At 42.0% G+C, this 20,813-nt stretch overlaps 1 protein-coding gene across 1 annotated transcript in view; it reads right to left on the bottom strand.

Annotated features, from left to right (window-relative positions):
• Nucleotides 1-20,813, bottom strand: part of ALDH1L2 (aldehyde dehydrogenase 1 family member L2) — a 53,550-nt gene that overhangs the window by 23,689 nt on the left and 9,048 nt on the right. The window contains exons 2-11 of the mRNA XM_003783286.2: nt 19,568-19,712; nt 16,151-16,385; nt 14,046-14,211; nt 10,931-11,032; nt 10,649-10,738; nt 9,244-9,378; nt 7,991-8,116; nt 7,416-7,507; nt 4,314-4,461; nt 361-480 (exon numbers count right to left, since the gene is read on the bottom strand). Coding sequence (XP_003783334.1) covers nt 361-480; nt 4,314-4,461; nt 7,416-7,507; nt 7,991-8,116; nt 9,244-9,378; nt 10,649-10,738; nt 10,931-11,032; nt 14,046-14,211; nt 16,151-16,385; nt 19,568-19,712 — 1,359 coding nt within the window. The remainder of the gene's footprint in view (nt 1-360; nt 481-4,313; nt 4,462-7,415; nt 7,508-7,990; nt 8,117-9,243; nt 9,379-10,648; nt 10,739-10,930; nt 11,033-14,045; nt 14,212-16,150; nt 16,386-19,567; nt 19,713-20,813) is intronic.

Raw genomic sequence — 20,813 nt, 5'->3', positions numbered from 1 at the left:
AAAAAAAAAAAAAAAAAAAAAGATCTACTAGCCCCTTAGGGAGCTGAACTTCTTACTGTGTGTTTTCAGAGTCTGAATAGTTTTTCTGTATCTGGCTCTATGTGGATGCCTCTGATGGGTATAGGTGTAGCTGTCTGTCTAAATTCATCATAAATATTCACTCTATAGAAGCAGTTACTATACCTAAGAGCAGCCAGGATTAGAATTGAATAGTTGAAAGAAATGCATTAAATACATTGTATGAAGTGCTCAGAGACAGAGTGATAGAATAAAGGAGTTTCATAAGACTGCCAGTTTTACAACTGTGTATAAACTAAAACCCTGGGACCAGTGGTCATGACACACTAAATAATTACTCACCGATCCATCTGTTGGATTGATAGTGTCATAAGTTTTTCCATCATCAGCATCTGTGAACTGTCCATTTATGAAACACTGATATGGCATTTTTACTGTCATTTCATTGATCTCCTTTGAGACCTAAGAGAGAGAATTATATTAATAAACTCAATGGATTTCTATGTTTACTGATTTGATGTCAAACAGCAATAAGGAAGTGTATTCACTCTCTCAGAGGGAGAAATTGATCTGTGGGATTCTAGTTCCTACTGTCCAGAAGAGACATGCACGTGTAAGATTTGGGCCTCAGGATGCTCAGCTTGGGATGACAGAGGTGTTCTAGCCTGGGTTTTAGAAAGATCTGGGATTTTCTTCCTTACACAGATGAAAGGCAACACAAAAGACCTCCAGGGAAGGGAACAGCGCCATCTAGTGGCAGTGTCAAAAGAGCACAGCCATTGGTGTCATTTAAATCATTGAAAATGCTTCTGTCAATAGGTATCCTTTTATAACTAGTACCATTTTAAATTGTCTTTCCTTAAGTTTCTTCTGATTTTCATTTTCTCCCATGTGTTGTCTAAATTGTACCTTCTACCATTGTCTAGGAAGCAAATTTAGGTTAGTCTATATATATATATATATTTTTTTTTTTTTTTTGAGACAAGGTCCTCCTTTGTCACCTGAAGCTAGAGTGCAGTGGGGTTCACTGCAACCTCAAATTCCCGGGCTCAAAGCGATCCTCTTGCCTCAGCCTCCTGAGTAGCTGGGACTATAGGTGTGCGCCATTATGTCTGGATAATTTACCTTTTTTTTTTTTTTTTTTATAGAGACAGAGTCTCACTTTATCACCATTGGTAGAGTGGGTAGAGTGCTGTGGTGTCACACAGCTCACAGCAACCTCCAACTCCTAGGCTTAGGTGATTCTCTTGCCTTAGCCTGATGAGTAGCTGGGAGACAGGCACCCGCCACAACGCCTGGCTATTTTGCTGTTGTTGTTGCAGTTTGGCTGGGGCTGGGTTTGAACCTGCCACCCTCAGTATATGGCGCCAGCGCCCCACTCACTGAGCCACAAGTACCACCCAATTTTACCTATTTTTTTGTAGAAATGGGGTCTCCCTCTTGTTCAATCTGATTCAAAATTTGACCTCAAGTGATCCTTCCTCTTTGGCCTCCCAGAGTACTAGGATTATAGGCATGAGCCACCGTGATCGGTCAATAATTAAATTCTATGTAGCTCAGTTTTTTCAACAAGAAAATGGGGATAATGACAACTGCTTCATACAGTTAATGTGAGGAGTTACTGAAATAGTATATGTGAAAGATCATGATTGGCATAGAATTTCATATCAATGCAAGGTATTAAAAAGGAAAGGCAATTATTTTAATATTTCTTTCTTTTTTTTTTTTTTAACACAGAGTCTCACTATATCACCCTGAATAGAGTGCCATGGTGTCACAGCTCACAGCAACTTCAAACTCTTGGGCTTAAGCGATTCTCTTGCTTCAGCCTCCCGAGTAGCTGGGACTATAGGTGCCCACCACAACACCCAGCTATATTTTTGTTGCAGTTGTCATTAATGTTTAGTTGGCCCAGGCTGGGTTCAAACCTGCCACCTTCAATGCATGTGGTTGGGGCCGTAACCACTGTGCTACAGGTGTCACCTATTTTAAAATTTCCTAAAGACAAAATGAGAATGCTTAAAAAAGAAATAAAAAATAACAAGACAGTATTTTGCCTTTTCCCATACAAAGTGCTGAGGTTCTATAAACTTTTTCCATTGCATTTATGTAGGACATAAGGAAGGAAAGTTCATGTGAATCAATGTATTGGGTCCTTGCAAATCGTCTACTTTTCTAAAATCATTGTTCTTCCAATGTAATGTGTGTCTGACATGTAGTATTGAATTTGATTCTTCCAACAATGCAATGAAGTGGATGTTATTATTATTATCCCATTTAGCGTATGAAAGTTAGACAATTAAGTTCATGAATTCATCCTAGGAAAAGTGATTTGATGCTGGCGGACTAGATGCTGGTATCAGTGCATAGCTTCCCAAGGGGAGGACTTCAAAGATGATCATAGTTGATATTCAACAATGAGGTGTGTAGCACTGTTTCTAGGATGAGTTTACCAGCTTAATTGTTGGACCTCATATGAGGAAACTAAGACTTAGGAAAGTTAAGTAACTTCTCCAAGTTCACACACACACAGTTAAGCTTTGGTACTTAGATTCCACCTAAGTTGATCTGACTCCAAATTCATGTTAAGAGCAGTTTGAGACTGGGCATGGTGGCTCACTACTGTAATCCTAGCACTCTTGGAGGCTGAAGTGGGAGAATTGATTGAGCTTAGGAGTCTGAGACCAGCCTGAGCAAGAGTGAGAACCCATCTCTACCAAAAATAGAAAATTTAGCTGGGCTTGGTGGTGAGTGCTTGTAGTCCTAGCTACCCAGGAGGCTGAGGCAAGAGGATCACTTGAATCCAGGAATTTGAGGTTGCTGTGACCTAGGCTAAGGCCATGGCATTCTAGTCAGGAGACTGTCTCAAAAAAAAAAAAAAGTGGCCAGTTTTCAACAAAAGGTAGACAATAGTAAATGTTGGTGTGGATATAGAAAAGTTGGAATCTTCATACATTGCTTGAGGGATTATAAATGGTGTGGCTACTTGGAAAAACAGTCTGGCAGTTCCTCAAAAAGTTAAACAAAGAGTGACCATATGACTCATCAATTCTCCTATGTATATGCTCAAGAAAATTGAAAACATGTGTTCATGAGCAAATTCACACATGAATTTTCATAGCTATTCCTAATAGCCCCAAATCGGAAACAACCCAAATGTACATCAACTAACTGATGAATCAACTAATGAATGGATAAACTATGGTATATTCCTACAATAGAATATTATTTGGCCAGGAAAAGGAATAAAGTGATGGTATGAGCTACAAATAGGTGAACTTTGAGCACATTATGCTAAGTGGTAGAAGCCACATACTGTGTGATTCCATTTATATGAAATATCTAGAACAAGCAAACCCCTAGGCACAGAAAGGAAATTAGCAGTTTCTAGAAACTGGGAATGGGACATGGGGGAGGGAATGATAGGCAGCGGGTGCATGTTTTTTTGTGGGGGGGGGTGATGAAAATGTTCCAAATCAGGTAGCAGTGACAGCTACACAACTCTATAAATATACTAAAAACCACCAAAATGCATTTTTATTTTGAGACACAGTCTCACTCTGTCGCCCTAGGTAGAGTGCCATGGCATCATAGCTCACAGCAACCTCAAACTCTCGGCCTTAAGACATCCTTCTGCCTCAGCCTCCTGAGTAGCTGAGACTACAGGTGCCTGCCACTATGCCCAGCTAGGTTTTTTATCTTTAGTAGAGATGGGGTCTCCTGCTTACACAGGCTGGTTTTGAACTCCTGAGCTCAAGGAATCCTTCTGCCTTGGCCTCCCACAGTACTAGGACTATAGGTGTGGGCCACTGTGCCTGGCCTTAAAATGTATACCTTTAAAGGGTGACTTTTATAGTCTCTAATTTATATTTCTTAATAAAGCTGTTAGTTTTCTTTTTGTTTGTTAGTTAGTTTGTTTTTTGAGACAGAACCTCATGCTGTCACCCTGGGTAGAATACCGTGGCATGACAACTCACAGCAACCTTCAACTCCTGGGCTCAAGTGATTCTCCTGCCTCCACCTCCCAAGTAGCTGGGACTATAGGCACCTGCCACAATGCCCAGCTATTTTTTGGTTGCAGCTGTCATTGTTGTTTGGCGGTCCCAGGCTGGATTCAAACCTGCCAGCTCAGGTGTACGTGGTTGGTGCCTTAGCTGCTTAAGCCACAGGAGCCAAGCCTAAAGCTTTAGTTTTTAAAGGTTATAAATGTAAAATCAAGGGGATAACAGGCACAGCATTCTTCTGTGTGTATGGATCCCAGTGACTTGGAGTTGAAACGTCAGGGAGAAGCTTACGTAATCCACGGCCAGCTCTGCCTCTTGATCCTCTCCTCTCAGTTTCCTCACCACTTTTTGGATGAAGTCGTCAAACTTGGTGGCCATATAGACATCTTCATTCTGTAACTGAAGCCCACCACATTTCTGTCTGATCTCTTCAACCAGCCTTAAAGCAAGAACCAGCTTCATGTTATTGACATTTTTGAAAGGGCTTGTGGGGGGGCAGTATTACTAGCATTTCTGAGGTTAGGGGGAGTTGTTTTTGTTTTAAGAGACAATGTCTCACCCTCTTACTCAAGCTGGAGTACATTGGCGCAATATCAATGCAACCTTGAACTCCTAGGCTCAAAAGATCCTCCTGCCTCAGCGTCCTGAGTAGCTGGGATTACAGGTGTGCACCACCATGCTGGTTAATTTTTAAAATTTTCATAGCGACTGGGGTCTCATTATGTTTCCCAGGCTGGTCTCCAATTCCTGGTCTTCCTGGCTTAGCCTCCTAAGGTGGAAGGATTTATAGGATGAGCAACTGTGCGCGGCCCTCGAGTTGTTTTGAAGTAAGACTTATCTCAGGCTTAGCACCTGTAGCTCAAGTAGCTAAGGCGCCAGCCACATATACCAGAGCTGGTGGGTTCGAATCCAGCCTGGGCCTGCCAAACAACAATAACGACTACCAAAAAATAGCCAGGTATTGTGGCAGGCGTCTATAGTCCCAGCTACTTGGGAGGCTGAAGCAAGAGAATCACTTAAGCCGAGGAGTTGGAGGTTGCTGTGAGCTATGATGCCACAGTACTCTACCCAGGGGACAGCTTGAGGCTCTGTCTCAAAAAAAAAAAAAAAAATTTATCTCATATACTTATTTATAGCCTATAAGATCTTCCGCAATAACGATCAGTGATGTTGATAAGCCTGGGGGTGAGAAAATTAAAAATTTGTCTTGAAGTACAGTGGCAATTTTTTTTTCGTTTTTAACTTATGACTAAAAAGAAAAGAAATAAAGGAAAAAACATTATAATAAAGGGCAGCACCTATGGCTCAAAGGAGTAGGGTGCAGGCCCCATATATTGGAGGTGGAGGGATCAAACCTAGCCCTGGCCAAAAACAACAAACAAACAAACAAAAACATTATAATAATTCACAAGCAAGATAGTAAAGGAAATAATAAAGTCAGTTCCTTTCTTTTCAAGTGTACTCAAGGAATAAAAAATCAGGACAGTTTTGGGTGGTGCCTGTGGCTCAAAGGAATAGGGCGCCGGCCCCATATACTGGAGATGATGGGTTCAAACTCAGCCCTAGCCAAAAAAAAAAAAAAAAAAATCAGGACAGTTTCTTAACCATAAAGATTCTGAGAACAAGACTGGGTGTAGTGGCTCATGCCTGTAATCCTAGCACTGCGAGAGGCTGAGGCAGGTGGATTGCTTTAGCTCACGAATTCAAGACCAGCCTTAGCATGAGGGAGACCCCGTCTTTACTAAAAATAGAAAAACTCGCTGAGTGTCAAGCGTTACAGCAGGCACCTGTAGTCCCAGCTTCTGGGGAGGCTGAGGTGAGAGGACTGCTTGAGCCCAATGAGGTTGCTGTGAGCTATGACGATGCCACCAGCACTCTACTCAGGGTGACAGAATGAGACTGTCTCAAAAAGTATAAAAAAAATTATGAGAATGAATGTCATATTATAGAATATTTTCTGTAAACTATACATAGGAATAAAATGGACATTTTCTTGTATTAAATGGTTAATGTAGATTCTAGCTGGAACCATGCAGTGTGTCAATCTAATGTCTGACATCCTTTCTACTTCCTTTGATTTTCACTGTGAACTTGTCAAATTACAGCTGTTATCTGAAATTTCTTGAATGGCAATGGTGTAATGGGTACATTACAGAGAACCCACCACGGTCGTTGCTTAATCTCTGAAAGAGATGAGATGCCTTGGTAATCAAGAGAATAAGATCAAATGACTATGGTAAGTCAGACACCCAAACAGAAAATATTGCTAGCAAAAAAAGAAAACCAAAAAGTATTAATAATACAGTATTGAAATCTTTAGTTATGCTAATCAGAAGTTTCTGGAACTCATGAAGCCCAGCTGAGACATCTGTAATTTGAGGAACCAAATGTTACACTTTCAATAATACTGTATACCCTGGAAATAACTGTCGTTGATTTCTAGAATAAAAGCTCCACTTAAAAAGGGAGGGGGGAGGGGGCCTTTGTCTAGTTTACAATTGTATTCCCAGTGCCAAAATTGTTCCTGATATGTTAAGTGTTCAATAAATTTTGTTAAATAAATGAGTGAATAAATGAATAAGTAGAATATTCCTAAGGGCTATTGCTTTGTAAATATGAAGGATTTTGTTAAGAGGAGGAACATTCTTTACCTTGTTTAATTAGTGAATGGCCATAGCATGGCTTGGAATGAAAATCCCCTGAGCTTCTATTCTCTGCACCCACCATCAAGGGACTGCACAACCCCCCGGTTGGTTTCCACCTGCCTCAAAGGAAAAGTTCCTCTGTAGGACTCTGCACCATTAGGATCTTGGTACATTTTTCTTGCCATAGTGGAGGCTTTCTGGAACTCTAGCCTTTTCAACTTACAATAAACTCCTGTGGAGAAATTCTGATTACCCTGATTCTTGCAAGTAGCCTCATAACCCTCATTCCAGATCTATCTTACTGGGTAATTTGGGGAAGTAGGAGAAACAAAAACTGGAGCGGGAAGAGTGTAATCAATGTCAGGTATCCTTCTGGATCAGACTGCACAGGAAATTCCCTCTTAGTATTTTCACCCAGAGCTTCTCAATTCTGAAGTCTTATTGGAGGAAAATCAGCTAAGAAATGTGAGAACCAATTTTTAAAAGAAGCAGACAATTATAAAGCTTGGTTTTCTAGGTGTGCAGGAAGTATGAAAACAACTGGTTAGCAACACAGAGGAGTAAACAGATACATACGTGCTTGACCATGGAAAGGACAAGAAAAGAAGATGATGAAAAGAGATGTGTAGTTGCTGGGTATGCTGGGGTGATAACATCTAGAACCAAGAGTTTGAATTTGATTGTCAAAGTCAAAATCTTGAGTAGAGGAATATACGTCAATAAGGTGGTGAGTAACATTAGGTTTTACCTGACAACATCCATTGAGCTTGCTCCAGATTTAAAGAAGTCAGTTGAGTCTTCAATAACAGGGACGTTGCTTAAAATTCCAGCCCAGATAACCTACACAAAAAGCAAAACATTGATGAGCAAAACAAACCTACCTCCTCTTCACCTGTATACAGAGCTTGACTGCACTGGCCGCCTCTCTCCCGGTGGGATGGGGCCAGTGAGTTATGAGCAGAAGCGACTTGCACCCCAGTCCCAGCCCATGGAGAACATTCTCCAGACCATTCTCTGTATCCTTTTGTCCTTCTGCCTATTTGGCTGCCTAAAATGCAGGTGCCCCATGGAGTGACCTTGAAGATAGCAGAGACTGGGCCTGAATGACTCCAACCTAGAACTGCCTTGGATTACTTATGTGGGAACTAAATTTGTCTATGCTGTGTCTGAGCATATAAATTTAGGGGTTGATTTCCTACCATAGCTAATACAAAGGAAAGGAAATCTTTTCCAACCTTACTACTTTGAGGGCTGATAGCACCAGTTAGGAACATGCTTCAGTTTTCCGAGGTAAGAATGATATTTGGGTTGTCCCATGTTCACCTTGATGGTCTCTGCCACCTTCACCTCTTCAGCTGTAAGTTCCACCACCGAAGTCTCACCCGCTGAAAAGTACTGAGAGGCAGGAATCATTTTTCCATCTTCAAACTGCAGATTTCTCACCATCAGCTACAAAATAGTGACAAAACAAGTGTGAGATTAGGACAATCCAAAAGTAATGGTGGGAGGAGGAGTCATATATATCCTATGTCTATAAGGACAGGCTTCTTTGGAAAATACAAAGATGTGGATTAAAAGTCCTCACCACTAGGACTGCATGGCATTTTAATAAGGGCAGCAGAAAGGAGAAAGTTAAGCCTAAGGATAGCTACATCTGAAAATGGATAATAAGCCCTGAAAAGGTTGACATTTAGATGTACATATTTGAATGAAAACCTACTATAACAAGAACAGACATGACTACTCCTGCCTCAGCTCTGCTGCTGTGTTATCTGAGCACTCACTCTGCACACCACGAAGTGTATATTCGTGTAATGGAGTATCTTGTATGCTCTCATAAATCCAGATGTCCAGATGCAGGCAGAGGACATTCTCATTCCCATTTTACTGAGGCAGAGATGAAGACTCGGTGGGTTAAGAAATCTACCCAGTACCACCCAGATAGTCAGTAACAGAGCTGGGATTAGGACCCAGAATTAGCTGGACCCTGAAGCCCACAGTCTTGACAACTGATGTATCCTGCACCAACTGGAAAATATCTGTAAGTTACAAATTCCCTTTTGCCCTCTTCATTGGGGAGTTACCTGGCAGTACACTATGGCCAGAGTCAACACCCCCAAGCATAGGCAGCGTAGGTGGGTGCCTTCCTGGTGAAAGACTGGCTAAAAGCATCTGAGGTGGCCAAATGCATTTCCCTTGCCCTGCCCAGACTCTGGCACTCCCCCCTCTGTTATTTATATGGGAATACTGAGACTCAGTGTGGAGAACCATCCTGCCTAAGACCAGAGCATGAGACAGTAGGAATTCCCTTCCTTGTCCCTTGACCTAAATGCCAAGGTCTTTCCACCTTTCTACAAAGCAGACTATGAGATGCCTTGTCCTCATCAGGGCACACAGAGCCAGCTCCTTCCCACAGACAAATGGGGGCACAGCTATTCTGAGCCTTCCCACATCCTAGTGCAAAGCCAGATGACCTTGTACAAGCTATTCCCTTAATAGCTTGGGATACAGAAGGAAGCCAAAATGGTTATTTCATAGGTGACCGTATTTCATAGGTTATTTCATAGGTGACTCACCACTTTTCCATCGTTACCAAAAAGAACAAGTCCGTTTTTGGTAACAAGACCAGGTTTCTTGGCACCTTTAATTTCCAGAGGTTGTCCGGAAGGCACAGAGCTGTTTAGTAACGTAGAGCCATAGAAAGTAACCATCTAAAAAAGAGATCAAACCAAAATTGTAAAACCAGGAGCAGAGCTGTTCATAGGGGTGTATGCAAGCATCACTCCTGCAGGGGAAAAAGGCTGAAGTTCACATTACCATCGATCATAAAATTGAGGCACCACAGGGTATCAATCATCTGTAAAATGTGTGATTGAAGAGGCTCAAAAATGCCCCACATCCAGACGACCTGAGTATACATTTATCACATAGTCACCTTGATACAAAGGTGAGTGAGACAAAACGCTCTCAACCTCTAGAGACTGCAGCTAGAGTTTATAGGGGGCAGGGAGGTGTTGGGGGGGGGTGTCGGTGAGGAGACGTGCAGAGGAGTGAACAGACTATTACAATGTGGTGTGACAGGTGATGAGAAGGACAGGGGACTTCATACATCTGCTCATGGAAACAGAACTGGATCTAGACTGTAACCAAACTGATTAATTATCGTAAGTAATCCTCTATTAGCGATCATTTATGGAGCACTCTCATAGTTAACATTTATTGAATACTTACTCTATGCCAGGGACTATGTACTTAAATAAATTAACATGTATTAACTCATTTAATTTTCACAATAACCCATAGCCCATAAGGGAGGCAGTATTATTAGTTCCATTTTACAGGGAGGAAACCAAGGCACCCAATGAATGGTTAAGTAACCTGCCCAAGCTTACGCCATAAATAGTGGCAGAGCCAGAACTTTAATGAAAATGTAAAACTTCCTCCTAAACCACTACACAAACTTCCTTCCTTGGTCATCACTGATTCCATGTTTTGTTTTGTTTTATTTTTGCAGTTTTTGGCCTGGGCTGGGTTTGAACCTGCCACCTCTGGCATATGGGGCCGGCGCCCTACTCCTTTGAGCTACAGGCGCCGCCTGATTCCATGTATTTTTTATTGGCACTGACTTTGCACTGGGAATCTTGCTTGACTACTGAGGTTGTCAAGACTGTAACAGGAAGCCCTCATGTGTTATACCTGACTGTGGGCCTCAGTTGCAGCATTTCTCTAACTGCCTTGTGATTATGTATTCACTTCTCTGCTTTCCCTGTAAAACTGCAGTCTACTTGCGAGCAGGAGCTGTGCCTGGTGTCCGCTTCACAATGAATGCTCAGTACGTGCAGAATCCAGAGAAGAGTGAGTCACAGCCCCTGCACATGACCCTGCCCATGACCCAGGGAAGAACCCAGGGAAGCCAGACATATCTGTAATGCCTCTTACAAAGGTACTATGGGGGTGGGAATAGTGGCCCCTAAAACATACCTGTCCATTTATCTCTGTCCAAGCTCCAGGGACTTTATCATGACCTCGAATCCAGTTATGCAACACTTCAGCAGGCTGATCCCAAGAAATCTAGGAAAGTGCAGAGCACAGGCTGACCTTGCTATGGCTGTGAGTCTCCAAGGCAGTGTGAACATTTCTATCAGTGGCAGAAGTGGGGCTGGTTTGGAGATCCACCTTTAGGTGAGGCCGTAGTACATTGGGAACTACTTAAAGGTAGAGGGCCATGAACTCTGGGATGTGTTACTGAGTTGATATAAATACCTCAGCATTTTCCTTTTTCTGGATACCTTCATATGTCACCCCTTCTTCTGGCTGAGGAACACGAGGAGCTTTTCCGTCAGCTATGAGTTGAACAGCTTCCACCTGAGGCCAAAAATGTTACCTGTGTTATAGCCCAATGATCAACAATGGCATGGTCTGTTTAAGTGGAGTTTCTGCCTAATGGAACTACTACCTCCAACCCTGTTCACAGCCAGACTGTACTAATAACTACCATTTCTTCAGGTCCGTCTGTGTGCCAAGCAGTATGTACAAAAGCAGCTACTTTATGTAAAATATCCCTTGCAAACATCACAAACATCCTGTAAGGTGGGTATTATTATTCCCATTTTACACATGAGAAAACTGTGGCTTAGAAAATTTAAGCAGGCTGGGCACAGTGGCTCACACCTGTAAACCCAACAATTTAGAAGGCCAAGGGGAGAGGATCAAGAGTTTGAGACCAGCCTGGGCCACATAACAAGACTCCCTCTCTACAAAAATAAAGTTAAAAATTAGCTGGGCATGGCGGTATACACCTGTAGTCCCAGTTCCTCAGGAGGCTGGTGTGGGAGGATCCCTTGAGTTTGAGAGTATGAGGCTGCAGTGAGCAATGACTGCATCTCTGCACTCCCACGGGTGAGAGTTAAAGAAAGTTAAGCAACTAGCTGAGGATCACAGAGACAGCTGGTAGGTGTTGGGAGCAGGATCTGCATCCAGCTCTATCTACTTCCAGTATCAAACTTGCCCTCTTAAAATTTACTCCCCTCCCCCCCTTTTTTTGAGACAGAGTCTCACTCTGGCACCCTCAGTAGAGTACTGTGGCATCATAGCTCACAGCAACCTCAAGCTCTTGGCTCTAGCGATCATCTTGCCTCAGTTTTTCTGTTTTTAGTAGAGATGGGGTCTTGCTATTGCTCAGGCTGGTCTCAAACTCCTGAGCTCAAGCAATCCACCTCCCTCAGCCTCCCAGAATGCTAAGATTAAAGGCATGAGCTATAGAGCCCAGTCAAATTACTCCCTTCTGTAAGCAAACTCCAACCTCCACTTTGGTGATTCAGTGGAAATTATGAATATAATGTACAAAACAAGTCATTATGAGTAGTTTGCTCATCGCAATGGTTCTATAAAATGATTCATTGTTGTATTTCATTAATTCAACTTGCTTTCTAATTTAGGACACCTAGAATCTAAAACACTACAATCTACGAATTTGAATGTCTATCTATTCATTACAATCTATCTATGAATTTGAATGCCTTTGGGATGTTTGCCTTGACTTGAGAGCCTCTCCTCTTCCCTGAGAGGCTTCTGTGAGCTCAGGTTCCTGGATTTCTCTCTAAGGATTGACAGCAGCTGGCCAACCTTCCTGGGAACACAAAGCAGGAGCCACCAGGGACCAGGCCCAAGTTTCCAGCTCATCTCATCCACCCCCTCTATACAGTCAGTCCCTGGGTTACAAATGAGATAGGTTTAATCTTAAGTTTAATTTATATGTAAGTTGGAACAGGTACATTTTCCTGTTAACTATAAGAGCCCCCATGCAAGTGTACATCAGTCAGATGTTTGTAACTTGGGGACTTAGACTTACTGTAATAGCCCCTGTCCTAAGTGCAAGTTGTAAGTCAGTCAGATGTTCATAACTCAGGGACTGCCTGTAATAACATCAGATATAGAATCTGGGCTTGAGCAAATGTCACGGAACACACTTTATGCTCTAGTGATTATAATTGTCATTTTTGGCACCTACTGTGTGCCAGATGCCTCACACAAATAATGTCATTTAATTTTCACAACAACCCTACAAGTTAGGCAGTATTATCCAAATTTTATTTTATTTTATGTTTTAATTTTTTTGCAACAGAGTCTCACTTTGACAACCTTGGTAGAGTCCTCACAGCAACCTCAACCTCTTGGGCTTAAATGATCCTCTTGCCTCAGCCTCTCGAGTAAGTGGGACTACAGATGCCTGGCACAACGCCTGTCTATTTTTAGAAACAGGGTCTCACTCTTGCTCAGGTGGGTCTCGAACTCGTGAGCTCAGGCAATCCACCCGTTCAGCCTCCCCAAGTGCTAGGATTATAGGTGGGAGCCACCACATCAGTCATTATCCACATTTTACAGACGAGGGAACCAAGACCAAAGAGGTGAAGTGACTTGCCTGTTGTCATACAACAAATAAGAGAGAATGAGAATGAGAGCTTAGGTCTTTCTGACCCCAAAGGCCTCTTCCCTAAATTACTGAATGGTGCAAATGAAGCACTGCCTCCCTCCCACTGAGGCAATAGACACTTCTTTTGGTAATCTCGCTACCTCTGTGATACCAACTCTGGAAAAAAATTAAATAACATCAAAATTATCTGCTAAATCTTTCAATATTTTTGTAGGCTAATATTTTTACTTTTGGTGCACATGCTTTGGGCTTTTTTCTTTTTTGTAGAGACAGAGTCACTTTATCGCCCTCCGTAGAGTGCTGTGGGGTCACACAGCTCACAGCAACCTCCAACTCCTGAGCTTAGGCGATTCTCTTGCCTCCGCCTCCTGAGTAGCTGGGACGACAGGTGCTGGCTACAACTCCTGGCTACTTTTTTGTTGCAATTTGGCCAGGACCAGGTTTGAACCCTCCACCTCAGTATATGGAGCTGGCACCCTATGCACTGAGCCACAGGCGCCACCCTGCTTTGGGCTTTTTATCCAGTGTACACCCAACAACAGCAAATTTCACCCAGTTATACAGACTAATTTAAAATCCTTTCAAAGGAAGTCCAAGTTACATAGCAAAATTTCTTAAGTTTTTGTACACTTTTTAACAATTAGTCATTACAAATGGTGTCAGAGATTCACATACTTGACACAAGACATAGAGCCATTTCTTTGCCACTTCATCCGTTTGATTATGACTCTCAGAAGAACAAGTCAGATTCACAGGCTGAGAAATCAGAAAGTTCAGATTCCCACCCTAAATATACTATCCCATTGGTAAATATAAAACCTAATTTTGTTTCTAAGCTCTACATTTTTAGTGAAAATTCATGTAGGTAAATTCTTAATAAAAGAAAAAATTTTCCCTAAGTTCAAAGGTTTATTGGTTTCTTCTTGTTGCCATAAATATACTGACCATGGCCTTGATTCCTTCAGGAAAAAGGAATCGATTATAAAGCGAGTCCACTGTGTCATTGGGTTGCACATCACATGATTTCTGCAGAAGAACCGGTCCTGTATCTAAACCATCATCAGCCCAGAAAACAGAGAATCCAGCTTTTTTGTCTCCCATAATTAGAGTCCTATGAAAAGAAGAATTTCAACTTAAGATGTTGGGTAACTGCATCATAACATGATAAATTCATGATGGTAAAGTATAAGGTAGTTAAAATGGAAAAATAGTGAATGAAACAACTGTGAGAAGTTAATAGTAGAGCTGGGATGGCAGAGCTCACGAAAGCAATACTTAACGGAACGGGTATTTTATACATCCTGGTACTTGCAGCCTTTCTAGTTAACACATAGAAATGACTTGTAATGAATTCACAAAGGCACTAGAGTGCACCACTACTACCACTACCATGATTCCCAGGTGTCAGCCTTCTAATTCAAAGTCAAGGAATTTGCCCACCTGGGTACAATTCCTACATTGCTCTTAACCCTATGTTGAAATATGAACAGAAGATAAATCAGTGATGAGAAGAACTGAGAACTAATAGAAAATGCTAGCCCTTCAGAAGCATATAGTACAAATAATATGGTAGATCTGTGAACAAACACAGATAAAAGCACATCAGAGAGTAGGCTAATACGGAGAGAGTGTGAAGTGGTAGGTCAGCCATGCCCATGATCTAAATCATTTTGACTTCTGAGCTACTAATTGAACAAGATCTAAATCAATCATCAGTCAATCACACTTCAGAAATACTGAGGAATTCACTAGCACTATGTTATCAGGAGCCTGAAAAATATTGATATGCTTTAGCCCAATTATTCTGCATGTAGAAACAGTGTGAAGTGAGAAAAACTATTAATACAAGTGCAAAAATATCTAATAAATGATCAAGTATTATTTATAAGAGCCCCAAAGAAATCGATGTATGTAATTAAACTTTAAATACAGTGAATGTTTTTTAACACATTTAAACCAAGCATAGACTTTCTGCTTATTCAACAACTTGACCCTGGGGGATGACAGGAAGATGTGCACGTAAAGGAGAGAAGGCAGGAAAGGTGGGAAAGGCCCACCTCAACCCACAGCATACTGTACCTATGGCATTAGGCACCTGTTGCATCCTGGGCACTGTTCTTGACACCGGGAAACAGCAATAAAAATGTTAGACTAAGTCCCTCCCTCAAGAAGTTGAAAGTCGAGTGGGGAAGATGGACAATGACGATGATAATCTCAGGTAATTCAGCATTTTCTGAAATACACCCAAGATGCTCTATGCAAACAAGTTCTGTGGTCACATAAGTTTGGGAACCGTGTGGTCTTCAGATGATCACACTGAAGCACAAATTAAAAGCTCAAAGAAGGCAAGACATGGTAGCTCACACCTATAATCCTGGCATTCTGGGAGGCTGAGGGTGGGAGGATCATTTGAGCTCAGGAGTTCAAGACCAGCCTGACCAAGAGTGAGACCCCCCATCTTTACTAAAAATAGAGAAATTAGATGGGTTTATGGTGGTCATCTGTAGTCCCAGCTACTCAGGAGGCTGAAGCAAGTGGATTGCTTAAGCCCACAAGTTTGAGGTTGCAGTGAGCTAGGCTGTAACCATGGCACTCTAGCCTGGGCAACAGAGTGAGACAAGAAAGGAAAGAAAGAAGGAAAGAAGGAAGGAAGGAAGGGAGGGAGGGAGGAAGGTAGGGGAAAGGAAAAGAAAGAAAAAGAAAGAAAGAAAGGAGGAAGTAAGGAAAAAGGAAGGAAAGGAAAGAAAAGCTCAAAGAAGTTCTGTAATAAAAAGCATCTAGCATAAACCAAACTTATCTGACCATGGAACCTTTGTTTGCACAACACCTGGTTACAGCTGATGGAACTAGTACTCCATAGACTGTTCTTAGCAAATGCCGTCCTGGTTCACACAGTATGTCCAGATCTCCATGGGGCTTCATGCAATTGTAGCAGTCAGTCAGGAGCTCACAATTGTTCACGCATACCTAGTTTCTTTATCATCTACATAAAAGACAGAAAGACTATGGGCAATAGAAATCCCCTCTGTTACTGAAAAAAAAAATCTCACCAGTTGATAGCAGAGGCTCCTCTGTGCCTGGGCAGGATGGATGGATGGTAGATGATGGAGCCATGCTTTGGGCCATCGATCACATCCATGGGGATGAACTGTGTGCAGAAGGGCAGCACATTTAGCTCTGCACCCACGGATCTGTAGGCATCTGCCACCTCCTTGATGGTCTTGCCCTTGACTCTCCATCGAGGGAACTTGAACACAGGGGTCCCATCTTTCTCTGCAGCCAAACCTAAGCATGAAAAAGATCATTTTAATTTTTAAGAGTTATCCATAATTGTATATTATCTCATGCTCTATTTTTCTAATGTGATATTTATTCTTTTTTCTTTTTTTAAATTTCAGGTTAATTTGTGGGGACAAAGAAACAGGTAACAATGTTTGCATTCGTTAGGCAGAGTCCCTCTTATAGTTGTGTCTCACCCCTAAGAGGTGTGCCATATACCCCAACATTGTGACCATTAAGTGGGAGCACACCCATCCCTCTCCTTCTGCCCTCTTCCTCTTCATTCCCTTCCCCCTACCTTGAATTGATTCGAATTTCTCTCTTATTTGGACATATATTAGATTATCTACCTGCTTCATGTTAGTATTGAATACATTGAATTCCTGTTTCTCCATTCTTTTTTTTTTTTTTTGAGATAGAGTCTCAATATGTTGCCCTCGGTAGAGTGCCATGGTGCCACAGCTCACAGCAACCTCTAACTCTTGGGCTTAAGCAATTCTTTTGCCTCAGCCTCCCAAGTAGCTGGGACTACAGGTGTCCTCCACAAAGCCTGGCTATTTTTGGTTGTAGTTGTCATTGTTGTTTGGCAGGCCTGGGCCAGATTGGAATCCGCCAGCTTCAGGGTATGTGGCTGGCACCCTAGCTGCTGAGCTACAGGCACTGAGCCTGCTTCTCCATTCTTGTGATATTTTACTAAGAAATAGTAATAGTTGATAGTTTCAACTCTAACCTGGTTAATACAAAAGATGTTAATTTATCTATCTATATATTTAAGGAATAATAACTTGGAACTAAAAAACTTGTGGCTAAATAATATTAAGAGATTTTAATGGAAAAAAAAATTTTTTTGGCATTTTTTGGCCGGGGCTGGGTTCGAACCCACCACCTCCGGCATATGGGGCCAGTGCTGCCCGAAACTTTTTTCTTTTTCAGATAAAAAATGACACCTTTATTACTATTTATTTATTTTTGAGAGAAAGTGTCATTCTGGCACCCTGGGGAGAGTGCTATGGCATCATCTCACAGAAACCTCAAACTCCTGGGCCCAAGCAAATCTCTTTCCTCAGCCTTCCAAGTAGCTGGGACTACAGGCACCCACCACAATGCCGAGCTATTTTTTAAAGATGGGGTCTTGCTCAGCCTGGTCTTGAACTCATGAGCTCAGGCAATCCACCCACCTTGGTCTCCCAGAGTGCTACGATTCCCAGGTATGAACCACCACGCCCAGCCTGATAGAACATTTTAAAGAACATAGCTTTAGATTTGGAGCCAAGTGCCAGTACTTCACCCATCAATTTAACATGCTAACCTCTGGCATAGTTGGAAAACCTTGATTCTCCCCATTCCCTGCATAGAGTAAATGGTAGAGTGGAGTACGATATCCCTGCCAAACAGGCAGATCCCAGAAGATGATGGGTTAGAGTTACTGAGCTGAACTTTTCTACATCCTTCTCCCAAATTGAACAAACATGAGTTAGCAGAGGAGAGAGGCCAACAACAGAGAATGAGAACTCAGCTCCATGGAAGGGTCTGCTACACCGGAACAGATCCAGGTCTCCTTCCTGAGGAACGTGCTGTCCCCTCCCAAACAAATGACACCATCCCAAGTCCATGCGAAAATTGAATGGCCCTCCAGAGTACAAACAGCACAAGCCCATGTTTTTCCATAATAAAATGTAATTTTTATTATATACTTTTTATATTAAGCATATATATTTAAGTATACATGTATTATATATAATAATGCACATTATTACATATTAGTAATAGTATATGCCCTATATTTTGTATATGAATTTTTGGCAATTTCCAGGAGCTTCAATGAAAGGTTTTCATGTGCATTTTTTTGTACCTTTTACTTTCTCCCCTATCCGATCATCAAAATTCATTGACTCTGAATGAGATGATCCTTCCACCAGAAAAACCTAAATTCTGAAGCCAAAGTGAGTCTTGAAGGACCCTGGCCATCTAGATTAGGCCCCACTCAATCCACATGGAAGAATCTGAGAGATGGTGCGATCATGTTCACAAAACGCAAATGTTCATAAAATGTTCAACAGACTCAACTCACGTGTCAGATTACAGGAAAACAGGTAGATGGTGGTAAAAAATATGATGATGAGAGAAAATTGTGAAAGATTATAGGGGAAAGAAAAATGGATGGAGGAGGCTTAGAAATCTTCACTGCAAAAAATGAACTCCACTGAGACGGGCTTGAGTCATCTAGGTACTGGGCTTGTGCTTTGGTTTTTGGCTTCCCCAGAGCTATTTTTGGCTGACTCTCTTGACAAGAACAGTCAGCAGCTACTGTCATGACTGATTGCTAATTAATAGCCAGGAATAGTGTGAGCCCTTTGTGAACAATAATCTCATTTAATCCTCATAGCAGCCACATGAGATAGGTATCACTGAACTGAAGCTTAGTAAGATTAGCTAACTTGCCCAGGGTTGCACAGGTAGTAAGTGGCAGAGTCAGAATTAATCTCCTGACTCCAGATCCTATGCTGTTAACCATGAACTGTACCACCTCCTTATACAGGTGAAATAGATGTGCATAGCAGGTGTAGGTGCACTTGAGCAGGCTGGTCAAATCATGCTGGTATTTTTTCTTTTTCTGAGTTCTATGAGCCCAAATGGCCATGGCCAGTGGAAAGAGGGTCTTGACCTTGGGACCAGGCAACATTAGGGAAGAGTTCATTTCCCAGGATCTCCATTCTGAAAGGAGGTCTAACAGTCTCATGCTTGCAATTCTTCTGAAATACACACACACAGCAGAGACTGCTAGTTGAACCATTTATCCTTTAGCAATGCATTCCCCTAGTTTAGCTGAATACATGGCCACTCCAAATAAAATCTGTATTTCTCAGCCTCTCTTGCAAATAGATTTGGCCTGGGACTAAGTTCTGGCAAGTGGAATACAAGTGGGAGTAATATGTGCAACTTCTGGATTACACCCTTAATAAAAAGCTTGCTGTCTACTTCCCTGCTTTCCTTTCTGCTTACTGGAATACAGATTTGATAGTTGGTGCTGAGGCAGCTACCGTGGACCATGAGACAGAAGCCCAGTATCAATGCTGACAAATCAACAAATAAGGAGCGTGTTGTGATGAACATGGAGCTGCCACACCAGCTCTGATGGACAATCCAGACTTGAGAATTCTTGACTAATTATCCCCAGATGCACTTACCCAGTGGGTCAGCTTTTCCATCCTTGTCTGGAACTGTAAACACCCCTACTACTCTGTGGCCCTCTTTGCGAAGGTGGCTGTAGACTTCCTGTCCAAAGACGCTCTGGCCAATAAGTGCCAACTTCAGTTTGTTTTTGAAATAAACCTGTGAAATAATTTAGTGATGACAGACATAAGCATGGGTAGCAGATGTTGGATAATAAACGGTTTTTTCAGTTATACAAGATGACTTGAGGACTACAAAAGGCTAAAAGATCTATAGAACAAAAATTTTACTGACATACACAAAACCCAGACCACATTATATATAGGTAATAGTAAAATAATTTCACCCCTAAATATTGTTCATTTTCTGTTTGTTCTAATTACTTTTATTATTCATTTTATTTTATTTTATATTTTATTTATTTATTTTTTGAGACAGAGCCTCAAGCTGTCACCCTGGGTAGAGTGCTGTGGCATCACAGCTCACAGCAACCTCCAACTCTTGGGCTTAAGCAATTCTCTTACCTCAGCCTCCCAAGTGGCTGGGACTACACGCACCCACCACAATGCCTGGCTATTTTTTGGTTGTAGTTGTCATGGTTGTTTGGCAGGCCCCAGCTGGATTCGAACCTGCCAGCTCTGGTGTATGTGGCTGGTGCCTTAGCTGCTTGAGCTACAGGTGCCAAGCCTTTATTATTCATTTTAACCATTGGGTTTGCTCTTTTAAAAAAGTTTTTCAAATTATTTATTTATTTACTCATTTTAAATTTCAGGTTAATGGGAGTGTACAGACACCTAGGTTACAATATTTGGATTTGTTAGGTAGAGTCCCTCTTGTAGTTGTGTCCAGCGCCCAAAAAGTGTGCCATATACCCTTACATTGTGCCCATTAAGTGGAAACACACCAATCTCTTCCCCTCCTCCCCTCTCCTTCCTCCCTCATTTCCCTTCCCCTCAGCTTGTATTTATGTAGTTTTGAGACGGGGGTTACGTATGGTACCCAGCTGGTCTCGAACTCCTAGGCTCAAGTGATCCTTACACCTCAGCCTCACAAGTAGCTGGGACTGTAAGTAAGCACCATCACACCTAGGGGAATTTTGTGTGCATCCCTTCTTGGAAGTGTCTGCCCAGAACTCTCTCTACCTCTCTCTTCCATGTTAGAAAATGGCTCCACAGGCTCTGCACCCATAGCACAGTGGTTATGGCACCAAATACACTGAGGCTGGTGGGTTTGAACCAGCTAAAACAACGACAACTGCAA

The sequence above is a fragment of the Otolemur garnettii genome, unplaced genomic scaffold (assembly GCF_000181295.1).
Source record: "Otolemur garnettii isolate 467f Iridium unplaced genomic scaffold, OtoGar3 scaffold00007, whole genome shotgun sequence".
Lineage (NCBI taxonomy): Eukaryota > Metazoa > Chordata > Mammalia > Primates > Galagidae > Otolemur > Otolemur garnettii.
The sequence above is the reverse complement of the archived record's forward strand: the minus strand, read 5'-3'. Positions and strand labels throughout refer to the sequence as shown.